The sequence below is a fragment of the Xenopus laevis genome, chromosome 6S (assembly GCF_017654675.1).
Source record: "Xenopus laevis strain J_2021 chromosome 6S, Xenopus_laevis_v10.1, whole genome shotgun sequence".
Classification (NCBI taxonomy): domain Eukaryota; kingdom Metazoa; phylum Chordata; class Amphibia; order Anura; family Pipidae; genus Xenopus; species Xenopus laevis.
The window spans coordinates 41,999,002-42,022,288 of NC_054382.1; the positions used below are offsets into that span (position 1 = coordinate 41,999,002).

The 23,287-nt window shown below is 37.1% G+C and overlaps 1 protein-coding gene across 1 annotated transcript in view; it reads right to left on the reverse strand.

Moving 5' to 3' along the window:
- gadl1.S (glutamate decarboxylase like 1 S homeolog) overlaps positions 1-22,891 on the reverse strand; it is a 140,338-nt gene extending 117,447 nt beyond the window's left edge. Inside the window, exon 1 of the mRNA XM_018269298.2 lies at positions 22,645-22,891. Coding sequence (XP_018124787.2) covers positions 22,645-22,684 — 40 coding nt within the window. The 5' untranslated portion in view covers positions 22,685-22,891. The remainder of the gene's footprint in view (positions 1-22,644) is intronic.
- Between the last annotated feature and the right edge of the window lie 396 nt (positions 22,892-23,287).

The window sequence follows — 23,287 nt, forward strand, 5'->3', positions numbered from 1 at the left end:
CTTTCAACTACTCTTTTTTTTTAAATTATTTGCTTTCTTCTTTTGACTCTTTCCAGCTTTGAAATGGGGGGCGCACTGACCCCATCGATGAAAAAATTGTACTGTGAGGCGACAATTTTTTTGTTATTGTTACTTTTTATTACTTATCTTTCTATTCAAGTCCTCACCTATTCATATACCAGACTTTCGGTCAAACCACACCCTGGTTGCTAAGTTAATTTGGACCCTAGCAACCAGATGCTGAAATTCCAAACTGCAAAGCTGTTGAACAAAAAGTGAAATAATTCAGAATAGTGTTTCAGAAGAACACTCTCTACATCATACTAAAAGTTAACTCAAAGTTGGACAACATAGTAAACATAACATAGTAAAGCTGTGCTCTTATTAGTAAATATTAAAATGTTATAAGTGACCTTAATATGTTTATCCAGGGATTCATTGTGAATGCAAGTACAAGTACACCCAGGCTAGCGATAATATAAGGATTCCCTTTCCATTGAGTGGACTTGTGATCTATTCATCAGAGCAGGATGGACAGGTGTTTTGGTACTTCCCAAAAGTACTTGCAAAAGCAAAAAGCATGTACCGGTATGGGACCTGTTATCCAGAATGCTCAGGATGTGGGGTTTTTCAAATAATGGATCATTTCCTAATTTGCATCTTCATACCTTAAAGGGGTTGTTCACCTTCAAACAACTAGTTGTTTTCAGATAGATAATCAGAAATAACAACTTTTGCCATATACTTTCTATTTTCTATGTGTCATCGTTTTTCTAATATTGAAGTGTAAAGTGTCATTTTTCACCTTCTGAAGCAGCTCTAGGAAGGGGTGGGGTCGCAGACCCTGTAAACTGTTCTAAATGGATACATTTCTTATTTTTGTTTCTGCTGAGCAGAATCCCTGAGTTTCATTACAGGCAGTTTTTAGAATTGATACAATAGTTGCTAATACTCCAGAGATACTGCTGAGTTTAGTATCAACTAAATGTTGCAAAATTGTAACAGTTTACAGTCTGCACCTGAATTACTGAGCTGCCAGACCCAAACACCAGAGACACGAACATTCAACTTTAAACTTAGATTTTGGAAAATGAATAATGGAAAGTAATTGAAAAAAGTCTTTATTTCTGGGGATCTAAAAACAACTGAATTGAAAAAAGTGTTTGGAAGGTGAGCAACCCCTTTAATGTTTTAATGTAATGTTTTACAAGGATTTATTATATCTTAATTTGACCATCTGCAAGGTACTGTTTTATCTTTACAGAGAAAATTGAAATCATACAGTAGATTACAGTAGAGTCTATGCAAATCGAAGCAAAATAGTGCATATACAGATAGCAAGGCACTTTATCTTTGTGACCAAAAAAACCTAACACGACACATAACTAGATAAAGAACTATATAAATGATTTGTTCAATAAAAACCTATTGATTAAGATATTGTACTGTTTTATCTTTCATTTACAGTCATAAATGAAAGCTTATATGTATTGCTATTCCCTATCCTTTTGTCATCACCTAACAGCTGTAGATATTTCTGTTTAGAGAGATAAAAAAAAAATCCATCATGCATTTTACTGGATAAGAATCAGTGCTGTATTATATTTGACCTTATTTTTGTATACCTGTCATTCATCTCTACAAGTTTTCCTTGTGAAATGATTATTTTTCATTGCCTGCGGTACTGTCAAATATCCAACAAGTACTATATCTTTCATCCATATTCCCTTGAAGTTCCAGAGCTAATCACATGACCATGAAAAAAAAAATTGTCGCTCGTCAAAATGTCAAATGCACGCACATGGTCACAATGGTTGCGCGTACAAAAATTGACGCTCGTTTCAAAACTGTCCCCCGTCACTAATGAAAGCCATTTTAGGTATTTAAAAATCATAGCTGTCAATCATATTTCCCACCTGAATGCCTGAGGAACAGCAATCACTTTCACTTTCAATTGTGCATTTACTAGATAGTTACATAGTTAGTTACATAGTTAAATTGGGTTGAAAAAAGACAAAGTCCATCAAGTTCAAACCCTCTAAAAGAAAACCCAGCATCCATAAAATGGATCCAGATGTAACTGACCTCTTCACATTCCCCCTCCATCCTCGCAATCTAATTGTGTAGCCAGTGCATGGGCATTAGGTGCCTCATTCTGGTGCAAGATTTTCCATGATGCAAATCTTAATAACAGGATCTACAAAATGGCATCTGCCTGCTTGCTGTGTGAATTCAAGAATGAAGAAAACAAGATTTAAATAATTTATATAGTGTAATTAAAGTCTATTTTGCCTGAGTAACACAATAAAAAATAATCTGTCATTATCCCTTAAGGTGGCCATAGATGCAAAGAGCGGATCTTTCCCCGATATACCATTAACTAGCATGGCTATATCGGGGGTAATCTGATCCGATTACGATGCGCAATGGGCTCCGGCGAGATTGGTCGGGTCAAAATCAAACCTTATTGATCGACCAAACGACCGATCTCCGCCGGACGAAAGCTGTCGGCACACTCCACACACAATCCGAAAATCGTACGAATCCTCGTTTTGTACGATAGGATCTGTGTGTCTATGGCCAGCTTTAGGGTGACAGGTCCCTTTTAATGTAATGTTATGGGACAATATGTGACATATGAGACAAATTGTGGGTAGAGGTCCCTCTTATGTGTTTAAAAGAGAAGTAAACAATCTGGGATTTGCTTACTGATCATCTAAGGATCCATGTTCTTAATTTGCTGCCTAATATTCTTAAGACATTGGTGAAGCAGACTGGTAGATATAATATGTCAGGGGTTCAGTTCTAGAATCTTTGACACAATATGTAGACCAACATCAGTCAGTGATATTAAATCATGCCTAAAGCACACCAATGATGTGTTGATCAGATGGCAGCAAATACATACCATCCTATGTTGCATAGACATTCTGAGCCTCTACACATCTACACAGCACCAGAAAAGGGTGAGTTACTGAATACTACATAGCCAAACCCAAAGGTTTTAGTTTTTTTTTAGATTGCTTACTTTGGTACAGTACAGTAATTATTTCAGACTTTTTAAAGGATTTCTACTGGCAGAAGCAGGTGCAACTGAAGCACCATGTTTTAAAATATATTTCTCAATGAAAGAAAACTGTTTTTTTTTTCTGCACATATTCATGTATTTTATATATGTGGATGATACCCTAATGATTTGGACTGATCCCAAGCACCTTTTAAACCAGATGTTACCATCTGAATTTACATATGATTGTTTATGTTCCAAAATTTTTTTTTTCTATGTGAAAATAGCAATACAGAATGGGAAGGTGCTTACGGGTTTCCTGGGAAGCCAGTAGACTGAAACAATTAACTTGTTAGCAACTTCCAAAACAAAAGTCATATGGGTTGCAGCAGTATTGAAGGAAGGTGCCGCACACAGAATTATAATCTCAGGACCATTTACCCAGGATTGGCAGGTTATGAATGTTAAAATGTTATCTTGTGTCAAAAAGTTAATGTTTTTATTAAATATGCAAGGACAAGGAAAGTCTCTCAATGATGTTATGTCATCCAACAGGCATACCTTTAGTGTGTTGTGCAGCCCTATACAATCTCTTGTATGTGTAGGCATTCAGCTGTTTCAATCCAGTAGTTTAGAAAAAAATGCAACTAAAGAAAAAAAATACACGGGGCAGATTTATCAAGGGGCGAATTTCGAAGTAGAAAAAACTTCGAAATTCGACCATCAAACAAAATCCTCTGACATTCGAATTCGAAGTCGGAGGATTTTATACATCGTACGATCGTATTCCGATTGTAGTACGATCGTATGATCGTACTCCGATCGTACTTCGAATCGAACGGTTCGAATGATTTTATCGTACGATTCCCAAAAAATCCTTCCACTTAAAAAAACTTAGCCAAACACACAGGAGGTCCCCCATAGTCTAAACAGCAATTCGGCAGGTTTAAGTTGGCGAAGTTTTGAAGTCGAAGTTGTTTTAAAGAGACAGTACTTCGATTATCGAATGGTCGAATAGTTTAACGATTTTTACTTCGAATCGAAGTCGAAGTAAATTCGAAGTTCCACATTAAAGGAAAACTATACCTCAAAAATGCATACTTAAGCAACAGATAGTTTATATCAAATGAAGTGGCATATGAAAGAATCTTACCAAACTGGAATATATATTTAAGTAAAAACTGCCCTTTTACATCTCTTGTCTTGAACCCCCATTTTGTGTTGGTCTCTGTGCTGCCTCAGAGATCACCTGACCACAAATACTGCAACTATAACTGTAACAGGAAGAAGTGTGTAAGCAAAATACAGAACTCTGTCTGTTAATTGGCTCATGCGACCTAACAAGTATGGTTTATTTGGTGTGTTTGTGCGCACAGTGAATCGTACGATCCTATGGGGTGGCCCTTATTTTTTAAAATGGCAATTTTCTATTTAAGATTACCCAATGGCACATACTACTAAAAAAGTATATTATTATGAAAATGGTTTATTAAAATGAAGCAGGGTTTTACATATGAGCTGTTTTATGTCAATATTTTTTTATAAAGACCTACATTGTTTGGGGGGTATAGTTTTCCTTTAACAAGCCCTGTACCCACTTACCATAGGTGAGTCATGTTATGGTCAGACATTATGAACTGTTTGACTGAAGGTGAAGGAAAGTATAAGATAAACTGTTTACAAAACTTTTTGATAATTTCTTTGATAGACATTGGAGTGGGGGCAATGAGGTGATAAATACAGATACCTGTTATCCAGAATGCTCAAGAAAGCCAATTGGATGACTAGCGAAGTGTCTTCAAAAAAATACAGCAAGTCCAGTTGATTTGACTTATAATTTTAGATATACCATGACCTTCCATAATTTGGATCTCTATAACTTAAATCTAGGAGGAAATCATGTAAATATTAAATAAATACAATAAGCTGTTTTTTTATAGCAACACCAATAATTCTAATTAAAAATCTCTTCTAAAGGGAGAAGCAGGGGAAAACTCCACTGACAAACAATTAATTAAAACAACTTAAGGTAAACCCAAAATAAACTAATTTATTAGCCAATTAGTTGATACTTTTTACTTTTATTAAAAACTACTACTGACTAATTATTAGGCTCCATTGCAAAATCATTGGGCTCCCTAAACTTACACATTTTACATAACTTATGCAAAAATGTTTGGAACATGGGTAGCACAGTGTGAAAGGGCAGGTAAATACATAGGGTTTAAACTGTAGCCAAACTATACTGCCCCCAATGAACTGACTGTTATATGTTTATATGTTTTATTATTACAAAGAAAAATGAAATCATTTTTAAAAATTTGGATTATTTGATTGAAATGCAAACTGGGTGTATAAAATAAACTGTTTACAAAACTTTTTGATAATTTCTTTGATGAACATTGGAGTAGGACAATAAGGTATTTAATACAGGTATGACACCTGTTATCCAGAATGCTCAAGAACTGGGATTTTCCGTATAACGGATCTGTATAACTTAAGTCTACTATAATATCATGTAAATATTAAACTAATCCAAGAAGCTAGTTTTGATTCCAACTGTTTTATTACTACAGAGAAAAGGGATTTAATTTTTAAAAATTTTGATTATTTGTATAAAATGGAGCCTATGGGAGACAGCCTTTGTGCAATTTGGAGCTTTCTAGATAATGGGTTTCCATAGTAAACCATGCCCCTATGCCTCCTACTTGTTACTTGTAAGGAGTTGCAAGCCAGTAACCATCATGAAATCATAATGCATTTAAGCTTTAATACTGTATATGTATTGCACAAATACAAAGATAAAACAAAACATGTAAGTGAAGTAGCCTTTAAAATATTTTAGAAAAACTACTAATGTATGGACTTGTAGATTAATCTTTTCCCTGTCACACACTGGAACCCCCTTTAATACTTGGTGCCATTTACATGTCATACAAAACTACATTTTCTTGATACTGTTACTTATAAGGATATTGATTTTCCTAAAAATCCTTCAGACCAAATTGGAGTTTTCATGCTATCGCTAAGCTCTTTAAGTACTGATAAGTGAATGACATGAGAGAAGATTGTCTAATTTAGTTCATGTAAAGCTGCTTTTACATTCTCTGTGTAATGAAATTAACGGTTAATGCTAAGGTCAGAATCCCTGTTTTAGCTAATAGGAGTGTTAGGTAAATAATTGTTTCTATGCTTTCGTACTGTCTCCATTAATTTGCTCTATTTAATCCAACCCTCAGCATCACCTCACCTCATCACCTGTCAATTAATTAATATAAATATTCTAAATAAAGTTATAGATATTTAGAACTGTTTATGGGAAAAGAAGTACAAGTCATTAATGGCAATAAATAAGTATTTAGCAACTCATCTGATAGCTGTAAAATGGGCTGGGTGTTTCCTAGTTTGTCCAGTTCACAATATATATATATATATATATATATATATATATATATATATATATATATATATATATATATATATATATATATATATATAGGAGCGCTAGGTCAGTGCACCCAGAACACAAAATGAATGCCTAGGTGCTGGGACTTTTACATAACTGATAACAAGGCAACAAATGATAAGTGTAATTCATTCAACGTTTCGGCTCAGCTATATATATATATATATATATATATATATATATATATATAAAAAATAGAAAGGTCACTTTCAAAAATGGATCTGAAATTTAATAACTGTCATACAATATCAAATTTACATTTATAAATGCAACTGTTGCTATCAATTGTGCAATGCCAGTCATGCAAAAAAAGGGCTGATTAGCAATGCGTAATAAGTCGTTGAAGAGCTAACAGATTTAACAAATTATTATCTGTGCTGGAACGATTAGTAAAAGAGTAAAAAATTATCTGAATCCTCAGTTTTTGTTATTTCTGGAGCTAAACACTGAAACTGAAGCTAGGCCATGCTTGTATTTTGCAAGGGCAATAATTAGATTACGGGTGCACAGATAATCCCACTGCATAATAGACTCCTGTTTACAAAACATCACAAAAGGTGAATGGAGAGAGTTGTATACTGGCAGGTCTGTCATCACAAATTTTGGGGCCCTGTACAAGTTATTTATATGGGGCCTCCTCTGAACACAAGCATGCAGAAACAACCATGCCGCTAGTGTGTTCTACACAAATGATCAACTGTCAGGTAGGTTTTGCTAAGACAAAAGGTTTTAACTTATTGGATGTATTTAGAATAGATTTTTGTAATAGAAAATCTTGTTGCCAACGTTTAGGGGCCAAATGATGTTGCTGTGTGGCCCAATAACCAGTCATTCCACGACTAGGAAGTTCATGTAGGAGACACCCATATAATTCAGTAAACAGCTCCATATATAAACATCTGATGTTACTTTAAAATAAGTCGTTTATATAAACAGTTGCATTAATTAATGTGTTAATAAACAGTCAGTTCATTGGGGGGCAGCAGAGTTTGGCTACAGTTCATACCCTATATATTTGTCTGCTTTTATCGCACTGTGCTACCCATGTTCCAAACGTTTTTGCATAAGTTTTGTAAAATTTTTAATTTAGGGAGCCCAATGATTAGTGATAGGCGAATTTGCGCCGTTTTCCTGCGAAATTCGCGAAACGGCAAAAAATTAACGAAACGGCGCCCGTTTTTGACGCCGGCGCCCGTTTTTTTGATGCCAACGCCCGGTTTTGACGCCGGCGTCCGTTTTGGCGAAAACATTTTTTGACACCGGCGAATTCTCGCGGGCGTTTCGCTAATTTATTCGCTGGCAGCGAATCACGCAAATTCGCCACAAATTCGCGCCTGGCGAATAAATTAGTTTTTTGCAATGCTGCTGGAGCCCCTTCCAAAGCATGTGTATATTGTAAATATAAAAACCAGAAGCCAGCTTGGGCAAAGAAGGAAAAATAATAATACGAAAAAAAACAGGTGAAGGCAATTTGTTTTAAAGGGATTCACATTCATCGAATATTTTATAGCAGAAAATATATTTCATTCAACTCATTTGAGAGATTATTTACCAATCTATAACGTAGCTAAAGGTTAAAAACAATAAGACATTAAAGCAAACATGACTGTACAACAGGTGTTAGCTCCAGTACAGTACAGTAAGGTTGGGTTATATTGAACATTACATTAATATTAAACTCCAAGACCTGAATAAAGATACCAGATCTAAATGCAGCTCTGTAATTTAGAGGACCATTTTAAGACTTAACCATCATGAACACAGTGTCACACTGATCCCTCTAGGGCCCATCAGGGAAACTGAAATCTAAGGCCTGCACTCACAATCAATGGATGTTAAACATATTAGTGTAAAATAGCTCAAAGGTAGAAATAGAAAAGAAATGGTCCAGTAACTCCTACAGTGGAGGCCACTAGGAAAAAATATAATTGCAATTAACACTGGCTAGAAATGACTGCTTTTTTGAGGCTTTTTAATATTTAATGAGCTCAACACAGAGTAATATTCCAACTGATTTTGTTTATTTGGCTGTAGTGCCTCCAGTTCACTGTCTTTATCATTACTTTCAGCAGCATGGAAAGTTATTATGTGCTGTGGAAAGCTATTATATACTGTGGCTCACAGAGGAAGCCTGGATTTGTAGTTCAAGAGCAGCAGTTAGCTCAAATCTTGAGAACAGTTTTCTCGTTTTTACTTAATTTGCTTTAAAAAGACAAGCTTTCAAAATCTCTCTCTCTCTCTCTCTGATGTTTTTTCCTACAATGTAGCCATTTCTTGTATTGCTACATATGTTTGGTGGTGGTATCGATGCCGTGTCTGGTTGTACTTTTTTACATTAATGTCCTGATATGTGAGTTAGTAGTGGAGGTGATGCGGTAAACTAATCATTCCTTTTGACTATATACCCGCTAATTTATTGTGAAGGGAATGAGTAACTGTGGCGGTGGGGCAAGCATGCGTTTGTGTGCGGACTCTGCCTCTGTGCCACGACATCTCTCCCAAACGGACAGGAACAGCGCTCACATGTGTTGCTATGCGGTGCTGGGTTACCGGAGCCTTGGAACTTGTATACAGTTTGCTAGGCTATGCATTCTGCTCCGCCCCACCCAAACTCCAGCTCATCCGGTTGGCTGAGACTCACCTCTACAGGACCCTGGACGGGATCAAGCCCCACCCCCCTGATACCAGCAGACTGCAATGGGATTAATATGCGTTAAGGACCTAGTCCTAGAAGAATGTTGCAGGTTTGATAAGGTCTGGCAATTCTTATGTATATGCGGCAACAATAACTTGACACCTAACCATAATGCTTTTTATTTTTATTTTTGTTTAGCTCTGTCACCTGACTAGAGAGTCATGGTTGCCTAGCAACAAGTTTTGGCGCCATTTTCTTCTTTAAAGTGTCTCACTGTGTACTGTTCTAATCACATTCCCTGATGAAAGTTCCAGTGTGGAACTGAAACGTTGGAACCAATAAACCTACATTTTGTTTGATTTTGTTTGCTGAAACCTTTGCCTCAAAACTTCTTTGGAGTGCTGTCAACTCACCTCAGTATATATTTATATTCAGACTGGCACCAGGTTCTATTTTTGGCTAGTGGTGTGCGCTCTGCCTGCATGTTTTATTTATATATATATATATATATATATATATATATATATATATATATATATTAATTATCGGGTATAATATACAAAAGTATCATTATAACTTGTCATGGCAATTATTCTGCCTGCGGTGAAGACATTTTTCTCCTGCCAAGAATAATTTCTTTGCTCTCAGTGACAGAACACATTGTTACAATATGTTAATGTTACTAGAATCATTTCGCAGAAGATCACAGATTTTTCAAGGAGTCACTGCCTCTGATACCTGCTAAAAACGTTTAACGTGCACTTCTGTCAAATACATTTTGTAGCATTCAGTTGCAATAGCAGGTCAAGCTTAAAAAGAACTCTGTTATATTAGAATGTTATTGAGAAAGCTGATGGAATGAAAGCTAGAAGTAACAAGTGCAAAATGTATCTCTGTTATCCACAGAAAACGGCTAAATCAGGTAAATATAATGGACAAGGCCTATATCACACAAGTCTGGAAAAAACAGTTCCTTACTGCATAAATATAAAAGTTGTACTGTCACCTTCAAACATTTGATATGAAAATGCCAAGCTTTTGGTATGGGTAAAGAACTGATGTTTTTGAGGTTATAATACCATCAAACAGAACAATATAGCAAATGCAAATAACTTCAGCAATACAGCTACAATCCTACCAGTACAATAAGCCTATAAAGCCAATAAAGCTGAAAGCATGGCCATACAAGTCGTATGAAAAAAGAGATTTATCAAATAAGGGATAAAGTCACCATTTAGACACCGTAGATGGCAATAAACACATTAATAAAATAATTTTTTTTTTAAAGTATAATAAACACAGCTTTTACAATCCATGCCTATTTCTAAACTTAATTAGAAGGAATCCTGGGAAGGTAACCAGGTTTTTCTCCTAGAGTTTCCACTGTCATGAAATACCCTGTAGGCTAAAGTATTAAAATTAAGTCAGAGAAGTTGCTGATCAGGTCAAAATGCACTACAAGCACTTTATATAATAATGAAGAGAGGATCTCCTTAGTCTAAAGCTGTTCATGTGGATCCAAAAACTGCTTTGTAAGTTAATATATGATCAGTAACTGCAATGGTTAAGCTATAAATATTTTGAATGAGCTTCCGCCTACAAAGTATTGCATGGAAATGTTTCCTTTTTTTGGATTCTTTCTGCTTTGCATGCAAGTAATGAGAGGTCCTTCTCACTCTAGAATGCTAGTCATGCAAATCTTATCTCATTTCCATTACTGGCTTAAATATTAATTGAGTACATGAATAAAATCAGTCAGCAAGCATTTTGTCATGTTCCATTTAGTAGAGTGCAACAGCAGTTTGTCAAGTTAAAGAATGACATGGTGTTCAATAAAAACAAACACAAATAGAAAAGTTTATTTCAGTTTGAGGAAATGGTAGATGACAAAGACATTTTTTAGGGTACATGCAAGTTCTAGAAGGCAAAAGCCTGAAATAAAATGACAGATTCAAGTATCTGTTATTGTTTTGGGAGATCATGATGAAAGAGCAAAACAGTGGAAAGCATATTGAAGGGGATACTACTGAGAAGTATGTCTATATGTATTCCTGGGAAAGTTGACAATGAGAAAGGGAAGTTTATTTATAACAAACAAGGGAAAGTTGTGCTCACCACTATTTTTTAAAACCATTAGGCGGGGGTGCAATGAGGGTGTAACCACAAAATACATATAGTCAAATACTAGAGGTCCTCTGCACTCAACCCATTATCAATATATTTAAGACAGAGACATTTTGTGCAAACTGCTACTGAAAAATGCCTTACCCTTTAAACAACATAGGGATTGTTTGTCCATATATTGCAATATATTTAAGCTGGCCAACTACGTCAAAGTCATCCCATATCTGGCCAGTCCTACGCTCAATTTTCATCTGATTCATTAAGAATTCTATTGCTTCATTATACATTTTACAAAGTGTTGTTTATTCCCTGTGTTGTTTAAAGGGTAAGGCATTTTTCAGTAGCAGTATGCACAAAATGTCTACGTCTTAAATATATTGATAATGGTTTGAATGCAGAGGACCTCTTGTATTTGACTAAAGGGGAGTTTATACTGCTTAGCAACAGTTGTGCTGACAAATGTCAGGTGAAATTGTTAGCAAGCAAAGTGATGCTCTATAGAAGGGTTAGGATCTAATAACTGTCATAAAGATGTTTTGGTGAGTGATACATCACAACTACCTGGAAAAGACTGATCAGCATAAGATAAGAAAATGTTAATAAGAGAAGGAAAGAGGCCAGATGTGACAGTGACAATATTTTACTATTTGTATACGCTAATTATTAACATTGTAATAACGATGTACATGTTGTGCCGTACATGTAATCTCTTAATGCTTTTATGTATGTTTTTTTTATTTTGTACATTTTTTAAAATCTATAATAAAAATGAAAATGAAAAAAATAAATATTTATTGTGGAAAAAAAACGTAATTGGTCTACATAGGGTTTAAAACTCGAATTGATGAGATTATCGAACAAAACCCCGTGTCAAACAGCCCAAAACTATCAAGATTTGTTAAAGAGACTATCTGCCATTGACTTTTACATGACCTCTTCAGGTTTTAGCTGGAGTATTTTCAGATTTTTAGCAGCTTCGGAAAATAATATTGTAAATCTTGAAACATTCATTTTTTTTTCCTCTAAAAAAATCAGTTTTTTCCCCTTAAAATCTTGACCATGAAAATGTCTTTAAAAATATGACATTGCAAAAACAACATCCTTTCTCTAAACACTTCCAGCAAAGGCTCAATTGAGAGACAGTGTCACAATGTCACAATGCTCTACTATTCATAAGCTGCAGTTTGTGAAAATAATTTGGACCCACCCCCATTCTACCCATTAAAGAGGGAATACATAGAGGATACTGACACATGCAGCAGATATTTGTTTTTTGGGATAAGCAACAGACAAAACAAGAAGTCATTGTTGACCATTACAAAAGAGAAGAGAGCAGTGAGAAATATTATGACAAACGAGTTAATCCTCAGTGGTACTGGGAGAAACCGGGTGCCTGGTACTTATTAGAAAAGTGCCTCCATCTAGTGGGATCCAGGAATGCACCTACGGGTGGCCCCACTACGAAAACAAAAATAATTCACAAACAGTAGTTTGTTAACTAAATAAATGTTTATCTAAAAACAAATGACCAATTTATACAAGCAGCCCTCCTAACAGGTGACAGTATGGGCCTAATGAACTAACAAGGGGCCAGCGCAATCTAACTCTCTAACTAAAGAATGGCAAAGTCCTTTGATGTAATTTCAAACAAATACAGTCTCTGAAATCTTTGAGCATGCCTTTAATAGAAATGATGACTAGTGATGGGCGAATCTGTGGCATTTTGCTTCGCTGAAAAATTCGCTAAATGGTGAAAAATTCACAGAACAGCGTCAGCAGCTCTTTTTTGGCGCCGGCGTCCATTTTTTGGGATGCCGGTGCACATTATCTTTTGGATGGCAAATTTTCGCAGCGGTTTGCAAATTTATTTGCCAGCGGCGAATCGTGGGAATTCTCTGCGAATTCGCACTTGCCCATCACTAATGATGACAACACTCACTTCAGAGTCTCTTAGCATACTTTACAAGAAATCTTCAGGCGAGTCAAACAGTTATGGACATGCAGCCCCTTTGGATATTTAGATGGGAATCCCCTGCACTTGCTGGTTTCTCCAATCTGGACTCCTCTAACATTCTCTGTCTTTTCAGGCACAGTATCTGCCTTTCCTGTGCCAGCCTGATCCATATGACAGCTTTTGGTGGGGCTATCCAGCTCTCAGGGCCCACCGGCAGCGAGCTGAAGTCTCATTACAAAATGGTTCTCTCTGCCAGGCTGTCACATCACTAATATATAAGGAAGGAATGCAAGAGGAGGCAATGTTGATGAAAGCACTTTTTAAGTAAAGGACTGTCATTACCATGCCTGGTGCAGGGGCAAAAGGGACTTCTGTATGGGTTCTAAAGTGTGCAATTTTTTTTACAAGTGTTTACACCGCTGCTCATAGTAAATAAGTCCTCTCGTTTAATAACTATCGCTTACCCTGGTGGTCCAGTGGTGTGCCCTCTGGCATCCGGGGGCGTCCGCTGTGCCTTCGGCGGGGATGCCCGCCACATGCGTCCTTCCAATACTGTGTCCGGTATCCCTATGACGCACACCAACGAACTTCCTGGTTTATGCGCCGGCGTGATGACGTCACCGCGCAAAGGCGCAAGATTTAATCTATTTAAAGGAGCCTTTCATAGAAAATGACTGCCCGTTGTTAGGTTCTATTTGTAAAGTTCCTAGGTGCCTGATTCTATTTGTTATTACTGGTTTTGACCTTTGCCTGCCTGATTTCTCCGACCTCTCCAACCCGACCTTGACTGTCCACTAACTATTCTACATTCTCCTATCCTGATTCCGGCCTGTATGACGATCCTCTGCTTGTGCCGATTAGCCGAGGGCTCCTCCCGAGGTGAAAGGCGGCGGTTATAGGCAGAAGTGAGAACCATGACTAGGGAGCTTAGCTTGGGTTCTGGATATAGGGTGCCGAACGTGACAATTACTCTCACTTACATTTCACTTTAACATTATTTCATTCTGCTTTGAGACTTTGAGACTTTACAGTGAGGCTAAAGGTAAAGGGCAGAATTGCCACAATATTAACCAGCTACTAATTACACATGTTTACCATTTACCAGAAGTGTAAACCTGTTCATATTAATCCAGGATACTACAGAACTGTAAGAATAAAGTTACCACACTGGGCTTTGTACAGAGCAGGTGTTAATATATCAGATAATAAAAAGATGAAGGGGACAGTCACATGCCCCATGCTAAAGAAATTGCAGTGGTAGAATTAGAAAATGACAATAATCCTTATTAAAAAACAATTTCTGCTGAACTGTACTTAGTATAAAAGAATTCACAGAATGCCCAAAACCACCAGCCACCAAACCGCCACGGGATATTGTTATCTGTTTCCATTATTATCAGAGCAAGGAAGCTCCTTACTAAGACAAGAACACTTATACCGCAACCATAAAATCCAGATATTCACGAATCTTTCTCCAATTACACTCGCAAAAAGGAGAGACCTTCAACCTATTACTCAGAATCTACGGGAACATGATATTCCATATAGATGGGGATATCCATTTAAATTGGTAGTCAACCGGCTTGGACATACATTCATTCTGCAGAATCCCTCCAACGGTTGCAGATGCCCCATTTGAGTAGTCTACTCCGTCCTTGCATCAACAATGGAACACCGTGAAGGGCCCTTCACATTCAATGTCACCCAGGCTTGCATTACTCTGTCATTTGTGTATTTTACACATTTCGGGGTGCTACCAGGGCCTGTCTGCTGACCCCCAAACCGTGGAGTATCTGGATAGGCTCCACATAGGCCCAGGTTAGTTTTACCTGAGCCCTTATTACTATCCCTTGGGATATATTAACTTTATCTGTTTTTTCTTTTGGGTACAAGTTTATTAATCCCCACCCGTAAAGGGCAAGAAGCCACAAAAACTACTCTTTTTTCGTGAGTCTGATCTCAATGTACCCAATAGTTCCTGCTGTGTTTTTGTTTTTTTTTATTTTTTCTCTCACTAACTTAGTTAATATCTGTGGAAAGCTTGATGTTATTAGATCACTCTGCTTCATGTACATTATGACCTTGTATCTACTAGGTATTACTGAATGCTTTGTTAATACTGTATTAGTTATAACTCTCATGTCTCCACGAAAGGAAACAAACTGCAGGTCTGATCAACTCATGATATTTTTGATGTTTTCAATGCCGCAGGTAAAGCCTCTCTTTATATTTTAACTAATGGCGAAGATAGTATCAATTAATGTGAAAGGCCTCAATAGCACAACCAAAAGATATTTAGCACTGAAAGAGATTAAGACTTTAAAGGCAGATATTGCATTCATTCAGGAGATGCATTTTATAAATAATGGTACTTGTAGGCTGTACTCCAAGTATTACCCAACAGCTTTCTATGCCTCAGGTCCTGCTAAAAAAGCAGGGGTGGCCATACTTATCCATAAAGATTGTCTATTAACAGTTGATCAGACTTTCAGTGATTCTAAAGGCCATTACTTATTGTTAGAAGGTAAATATGCAAATGTTTCAGTGGTCTTATTTAATATGTACTCGCCTAACAGACATCAGATTTGTTTTCTGAAAAAAATGATTGCCAAAATTGCACAATCTGAATCTTCATATGGTGTAATAGGGGGGATTTATTGTGGTACACTCTCAAACAGCAGATCGCTCTCATCCTTCCCCAGATAATCAAGCCCATTTAATCTCGCGCAGTTATAGACAGCTAATACGGCAGGCACATATGTTTGATGCCTGGCGCATTAACCATCCCAATGACAAACAATACACTTTCTATTCTCCAGTATATAAGGTACATTCGCGTATTGATAATTTTCTAATTTCACAATCTGTTCTGCATTTACAATATTCTACAGAAATCTACCCAATTACTTGATCGGACCACGCGCCTATAGCCCTTACCCTGGACATGCTTAAACCTCCACCTAGAGAACTTCATTGGCGGTTAAATGAGACCATATTACATAACTTAGAGGCCTTCAAACAAATTGAGACCAACCTTAAAGAATATTTTCAAATTAATGAAAGGTCAGTTCAGAATTTGTCTACCCTATGGGAAGCCCATAAGGCTACAGTCAGGGGCCATTTCATAGCTCTATCTGCTAATAAGCGGCGGGCACGGGCGGAGACATACTTTTCCTTGCACAGAAAGCTCAGGGATCTGGAAACACAGTATAATCCTAGTGGTTCTGATTCAATACTCGACCAAATAGTGAATCTCAGAAAATAATTAGCACACCTTAAGCAGGATGAAGTTTCCAAAGCTATACTTTGGACAAAGCAGGCTTTCTATGAAAAGGGTGATAGGCAACACACTCTTTTAGCAAGAAATCTGAAAGATCAACAAATATCCTATCAAATTAACGCAATCCAAAACAAAGCCGGGCAACTCACTTATGACCCTAATCAAATTCCAAATTCTATCATAAACTTATATAATTTATCTCAGCTTACTCCATCGAAAAGCAGTGCATCTAGTGACCCTATAAGTGCCTTTCTGAAAGACACTTTTGAGGTGCTACCGGAGGAGCTGGCACATACTTTAAAAAATATGCCTAGTGGCAAAACTCCAGGGCTGCCTTACAAGTACTATAAATTCTTTTCACATATTCTCTCCTCTTATTTACTGAAGCCTTTTAATCAGTTTTTACAAGGAACCCCAATACCTAAGACAATTCAGGCTTCATATCTCTCTCTCATCCCCAAGGAATGGAAGAATCATACTCTTATGTACAAACTACAGGCCCATAGCACTTCTGAATTGGGACCTTAAACTCTTCTCAAAAATCTTAGCCAACAGATTAGCCCCACTATTGCCCAAATTAATACATCAAGACCAGGTCGGATTTATACTAGGCCGCCAGGCAGGTGACAAAACTAGGCGGGCCATTAACATTTCATAGATTAAATTGGACATATTTATTTTCCCTACTTACCCACCTGAACCTGAAGGGTCCATATTTAACAGCTCTACAAAATCTTTATAGTCAACCCTCAACTTACTTAAAGCTACCTGGACAAACTAATAAGACTATCCCAATAACAAATTGTATGAGGAAGGGCTGTCTTCTTTCACCCCTCTTACAGGTATATGCACTTAGTATAGAGCCTTTAGCAGCAGCTATCAGATTGAACCCTAATATTTCTGGTGTCCCAATTAGCTCAATGCAATTCAAAATTGCCCTTTTTGCGGATGAAGTCATCCTAACACTAATTAGGCCGAATATTTCATTACCTAACTTGCATGCCCTGTTAAATGACTTTAGCTCTCTCTGGCTATAAATTGAACTTATCAAAATCAGAATCTCTATCTCTCAATGTCCCCCTAGCAGATCTCCAGGTGCTAAAGGCTAACTTCAATTATAGGTGGAAGGAGGATTCAATTACGTATTTGGGCACGCAAATTATAGATAAATATGAATCCTTATACTGTATGTAACTAATTTTAACCCCCTTATTAGTCTAACTAAAAAGTTGTTCGCAAAATGGTCACAATTTCCGATATCATGGTTTGGCAGGATTGTTGCAATTAAGATGAGTATTCTGCCTAAGTATGTCTACCTGTTTGAAACCTTGCCAGTCACAGTGCCACCAAAAATACTGAAAGATATTCAAAGTTTGTTTCATAACTTTAACTGGGGTCAAAAAAGTCATCAAATAGCCAGGTTGGTTCTGATCACATCAACTAACCATGGAGGCTTAGGAGTTCCCCATTTGCAAGGATATTATGAAGCGACACAATTAAGGCAACTGTTGGCATGGTCGAACCAATCTCCCCCCACATATGGGCATTGATTGAAAGCTTGACTTCTCCAGATATCTCGCATATGGTCCAGTAATGCTAAAAACATCACTAGAAAGGGCTTGCTCCGAACTACCCAACTAACCCTGAAAATATGGGACAAATTAAAACATAAACGGGGCCTGATCTCACAATATCCCTTAATCATAAACTACTTTCAAAATCCCAACTTCCCCTCGGGTACAAATGCTTCGTTCTGCAAATGGTGGGGACCGACAGGCTTGTTTACGATTGGTGAATTAATTAATAAGCTCTCCAAAGCCCCTCTAACACTACAGGAGCTAAGAGATCTGGCACCACATTCCACTCTATACCAGTTTGAATACTTTCAGATTCGCCACTTTTTATTCCCATACCTAGTCACTGCAAAATTAAATGTTAGTACAGCCTTCGAAATTCTAGCTAGACAGGAACTCCCACAAAAAGGACTTATTTCTCTGATAGGTTACATAAGCGATTCCCTGACCATTCACCACTTTGCTGGAGAAATTGTGGGGAACTATTCAACCAATGTGGCTAGAAGTCAAGAAAGTATTAGATCAGGTTCTAATATCCCAAGTCCCTCTAGAAATTTCTACCTTTTTCATGGGCAGACCATTTAAAGGTGTACCAAACGCAGGCCAAAAATTGGCTAATCATATTCTGATAGCTGCACGGATAGCAGTAGCGGCCAAGTGGAAGACCCTCAATTGTCCAAGCATCCAGGAAATAATTAATAGAGTGAATGCCAACAGAGTCTTCAAAGCAAATAAAGCCTATTTACAAAACACCGCCCTCCAACATCTAAATACTTGGTCTATCTGGGAATTAAGAGGTTTTACTTCATATAACATTCCCCTAACTGAGGAAAAGTCCTCGCAATGTCAAGTTACTGTATGCCTCAGACGGGAGCTTCAATTAGCTAAGCTTTACATTAAGTCAATCTGACAACACGGTGGAAGTTTTTTCTATTTATTTCTTTGGTCCGAAAGTAGCTACCGGACAATATTTATATGCAATTATACTATGTAAAAAGCAAGCGGAAATTATTAGAATTATGTGGAGCCTGTCGTATTCATACCTATCCTATTTACAGACAATATGGGAGTTTCCTATTTTCTTTCCTTCTGCTTTATGATTGATCTTTTTCTTTTATTTTTTTTCCTTCTGAATTTCTTTTTTTATATATTTAATTATTTCCGATATGTATGTTTGTATCTTTGAAATACCTTTCAATAAAAATGTTACAAAAAAAAAGAATACATAGAAGATACATTGTATTGCAAAGGAGTTAATTTACTATGACCCTGTGTGCAAGTGCTAGGGAACTAAGGGGTGCAAAATTTTGTATCTTAGTTTTCATTTAAAAATAACTTTTGTTCTGCACCTAGTACTGCCAGGGCTCTTCCAAACGAAAGGATCTTTCCCCGATATGCCATTAACAAACATGGCTATATTGGGGGTAATCTGATTGTTCGGCCGTATGGCCGAACGATTAGATTACGATGTGCCGTGGCCTCCGGCGGGATCGGTCGGGTCAAAATCATTATTGGGAAAAAGACCGGTTTCAGGGTTAAGCAAGGAGGGCATCATAAACAGAAAATGTTTGGAGGAGAAAAATAAATTCCAGATTCTTTCTTACACTATAATAACATAGCATTGGTAACTGGGGGTCACTGATGCTAGAAATTAGAAGGCATTATAAATAGCGATTTTTTTTTACCATGTATGGTTTTGCAGAGAATTTCAGAGTTTTGCTGCCAGCGATTGCAGAGCATCGACAAAAATTTGCCTTGTGGTAAGTTTCACGTGCAACAAAAAAATGTTGCGGTAGACAGAATGTTTGCGTGGTAGACAAAATGTTTGTGCGGTAGACAAAAAAGTTGCAATGGACAAAAAAGTCGCTGCGATAAAAATGTTGTCCATAGACTTTAATATGTTTTGCATATTTTACGCCATTTCATGAATTTTCTCATAGTTGTGTGAATTTTTTGGCAAAGCAAAATGGGACAGATTCGCTCATCGCTAGTTAGAAATCAACAAATAAGGATTTGACAAAAGACATTTACAGGAGGTCCTTGGAGCTGCTGCCATACCAGGGACCTTCCAATATTTTACATCCATGGCTTTTCCCTGGAATGTGATATCCATGGAATCATTATCTTTGAGGATAAGAGGATGCCAAACTTGGACAAAAGTCTCCTAGAAACATTGTCAACCACATATTCAGGGAAGTACAGTATTTGACATTTTTTCATACAAATGTTTTGATTTCAGTTTTTTGTATTGATTACCCTATACATGCCAGTTAATCAGTAGCAGTAGGATAAACTGACTGGTACTTTTTGCCAAACAATGTGGCAAGCTCAGGTCGAGAGGTGAATAATGAGATGTTAAGTGTATGAATACGTTCAAGTCATTGTCATGACTATTGGCCTTCATACTGTACTGATCACTGATCTCTGTAAACCCCAGACGTATCAGATTTTTAGGGCTCTCAGCTCTATTTATAGTGAGGACACTGTATGCTGGCAGCATTTAGGTTGGCACAGCTGCTGGCACATTCAAGGGAAACTCCAGGGTATTATATTTTACTACCCCTGCGTCACTTGGTCGATAGCAGACAGATTCTGATAAAATCCAGCCAAAATGGGCTCTTGCCAACACTCAGAAAACGTCTGTGAAAGGTCAAAGTGGGTAGGGCAACATCAGAGACATAAAATAAAGAGGGCAGAGTCTTGAGGTACTGTATTTAATACAGAGGATTAGATGGTGAAATGCCTCAGTAGTGTCAGGCACAAAACCTATAACTCAAGCAGCAAGATTAGGCCTAAACATTCTATACATTCCCTCACATTTTAAACAAAGGTAACAATATTAAGGCCTATAGACAAAAGAATTGTAGCATTTTGCAAAAAAACTGAATTAATATCTTGTAAGATTAAATGGAATCATATCTTCAAAGGCCAGATTTATTTCCATATTATTCCTAAAATACATGCTACATAGCAGGACTGATTCACACAGGTAAAGGTATGGGATCTGTTATCCGGAAACCATTATTCAGAAAGCTCCAAATAATGGGAAGGCCATCTCCTGTTGACTCCATTTTATCCAAATAAAAAATGATTTATTTTTTCTCTGTAAAAATAAAACGATACATTGTATTTGATCCAAGATATAATTAATCCATACTGGAGATGAAACAAGCCTATTTGGTTTATTTAATGTTTAAATAATTTTTTTTGTAGACGTAGGGGGTTATTTACTAAGCTCTGAATACCTGAAATTCCCCGAAATCCGAAAAATGAGTGATTTTTTGTGTTATAATAGGCTTTAAAAAAAAATCAAATTTTTCGAGATTTATTAAACCACGAGGGCTAAAAAGCCCGAATATAAAACCACGGCATCTCAAACCTGTCGAGGTTGCATAAAAGTCAATGGGAACTGTCCCATTGATTTTTGGTTGTGTCGGGGGTGTCGAGGAAAATTCATGAAAAAATCGTGAAATTCTGAGCTTTTCCCTCAAAGGTAATTTTTGGGAAAATATAATAATAAATAAGAGTGGAAAACCCGAGCGGGTTAGTTCGAAGTTTGTAGCAGCCGATACTGAGATAAATACGGACCTTGATAAATAACCCCCTTAAGGTATACAGATCTAAAATTATGGAAGAGCCATTATCTGGAAAAACCCCAGGTCCCGAGCATTCTGGATAACAGATCCCATACTCATACTATCCTATTTCAGTAGCACTCAGCATGTGAGGGGTACAGTGCAGGCATGAGCAATATATTAAGTACTGTATCATAAATCATTACCATACAGAATGTACTGGAGTAAAAGATGTGTTACATTTGCAAAGGACAATTCACAGTAAAATCTATTTAATGAGATATGATGGGTGTTATTTAGTGATATGCAACCCAGTCCCCTTGATCCTGAACCCCTCCATTCTTGACAACAGACAGCAAAAAAGTGACGCTATAACATATAATATAATTTGCTCTCCTGCCCTAATTCTAATTAGCATAGAAGCGAGAATCTTGGAAGATTTATTTAAAAGGTAAATAAGAGAACTTGTTACTCTCTGCTGGATGTTATTAAAAAGAAATTAATCTGTGAGCTGAGGAAAGGATTAGCTAAACTATAGAAAAGCAAAAATTCCATAGACGGCAGAATTAACAACATCACATACAGAGACAAATGGCTGTATATGTTTAGTTCTGAATACAATTACTATTCAGAAACATAAGGAGGAATTTAAAATTTCGACATGATATACTGTAAGTACCATTTGACAAGGCACCCAAAAATGATTTCTAATAAAATGTCATGTCATCAAAACCTTCTGTGCCTAACTAAACAATTTGGCTGCTGGGTTCTACTTACAGAAGAAACTTTGGAGAGTATTTGTATGTGCGGTGACGAGGCAGGATCACTGGCAATTAACAAGTGCTGCAGCATTACAGTATGCAAATAATGTACAAACATTAGGCAATCCAGCATAGTGTGAAATACTTTTAATGCCCTCTGAAAAATGCAACTTCTAATAGAATATGTTCCCAATGTAGTTAAAAGCCAATGCGTATACAGTGCAGCAGGGTGCCTAATGAACTGATATAGAGAAATGCAGTCTGTTACCCTCCATCTGTCCGGCAGTGTGTGTGCTCTGGCAGCTCATTTATGCTTCTGGCTGCTGAAGGTGACTGCTGCTTGCTTCTTTAGTTTTAATAGATCCCCACAGCAATTCCTGGGCTCCTGTAAAATCAGTGCAAGTGATCAATGCACAAAGTAAGGCATGTACAGGTGTCTGCTTTCAGGATACTTCCTCCACCCTTGCTCTGCAGCTTCAGCTGCTACCTTAGTGCTGCTCTCCAATAGCAAAGCAGGGCATATATTAATACAGATCCCAGATGGCACTTATCCAGCCTGTACAGAATGGGAGTGTAGAAAGGCTTTAGACCAGATGGCCAGGAGGGAGGGGCGCCATTTAAAGCTGTAATACACAGAACTGACCCACGCTGACCAAAATCTCATGCTGGCATTTTTTTTGCACAGATCTGTGATGCTTTAGTTCTTTAAGCAATCTGATCTTGCTTCAGATAAAAGGCAAACAAATAAAATCCAATTTTTACTTTCTTCTCCAATATACTTTAATTAAAAAATGTGTACAGTTTTTATAAGAAACCTGACCGTATGCAGTGAAATTCTCCCTTCATTTACTTGCTCTGACTGCTGCAGACTGCAAACATCAGACTGTCCCTAACCAGGCCCGGGCCTAGGG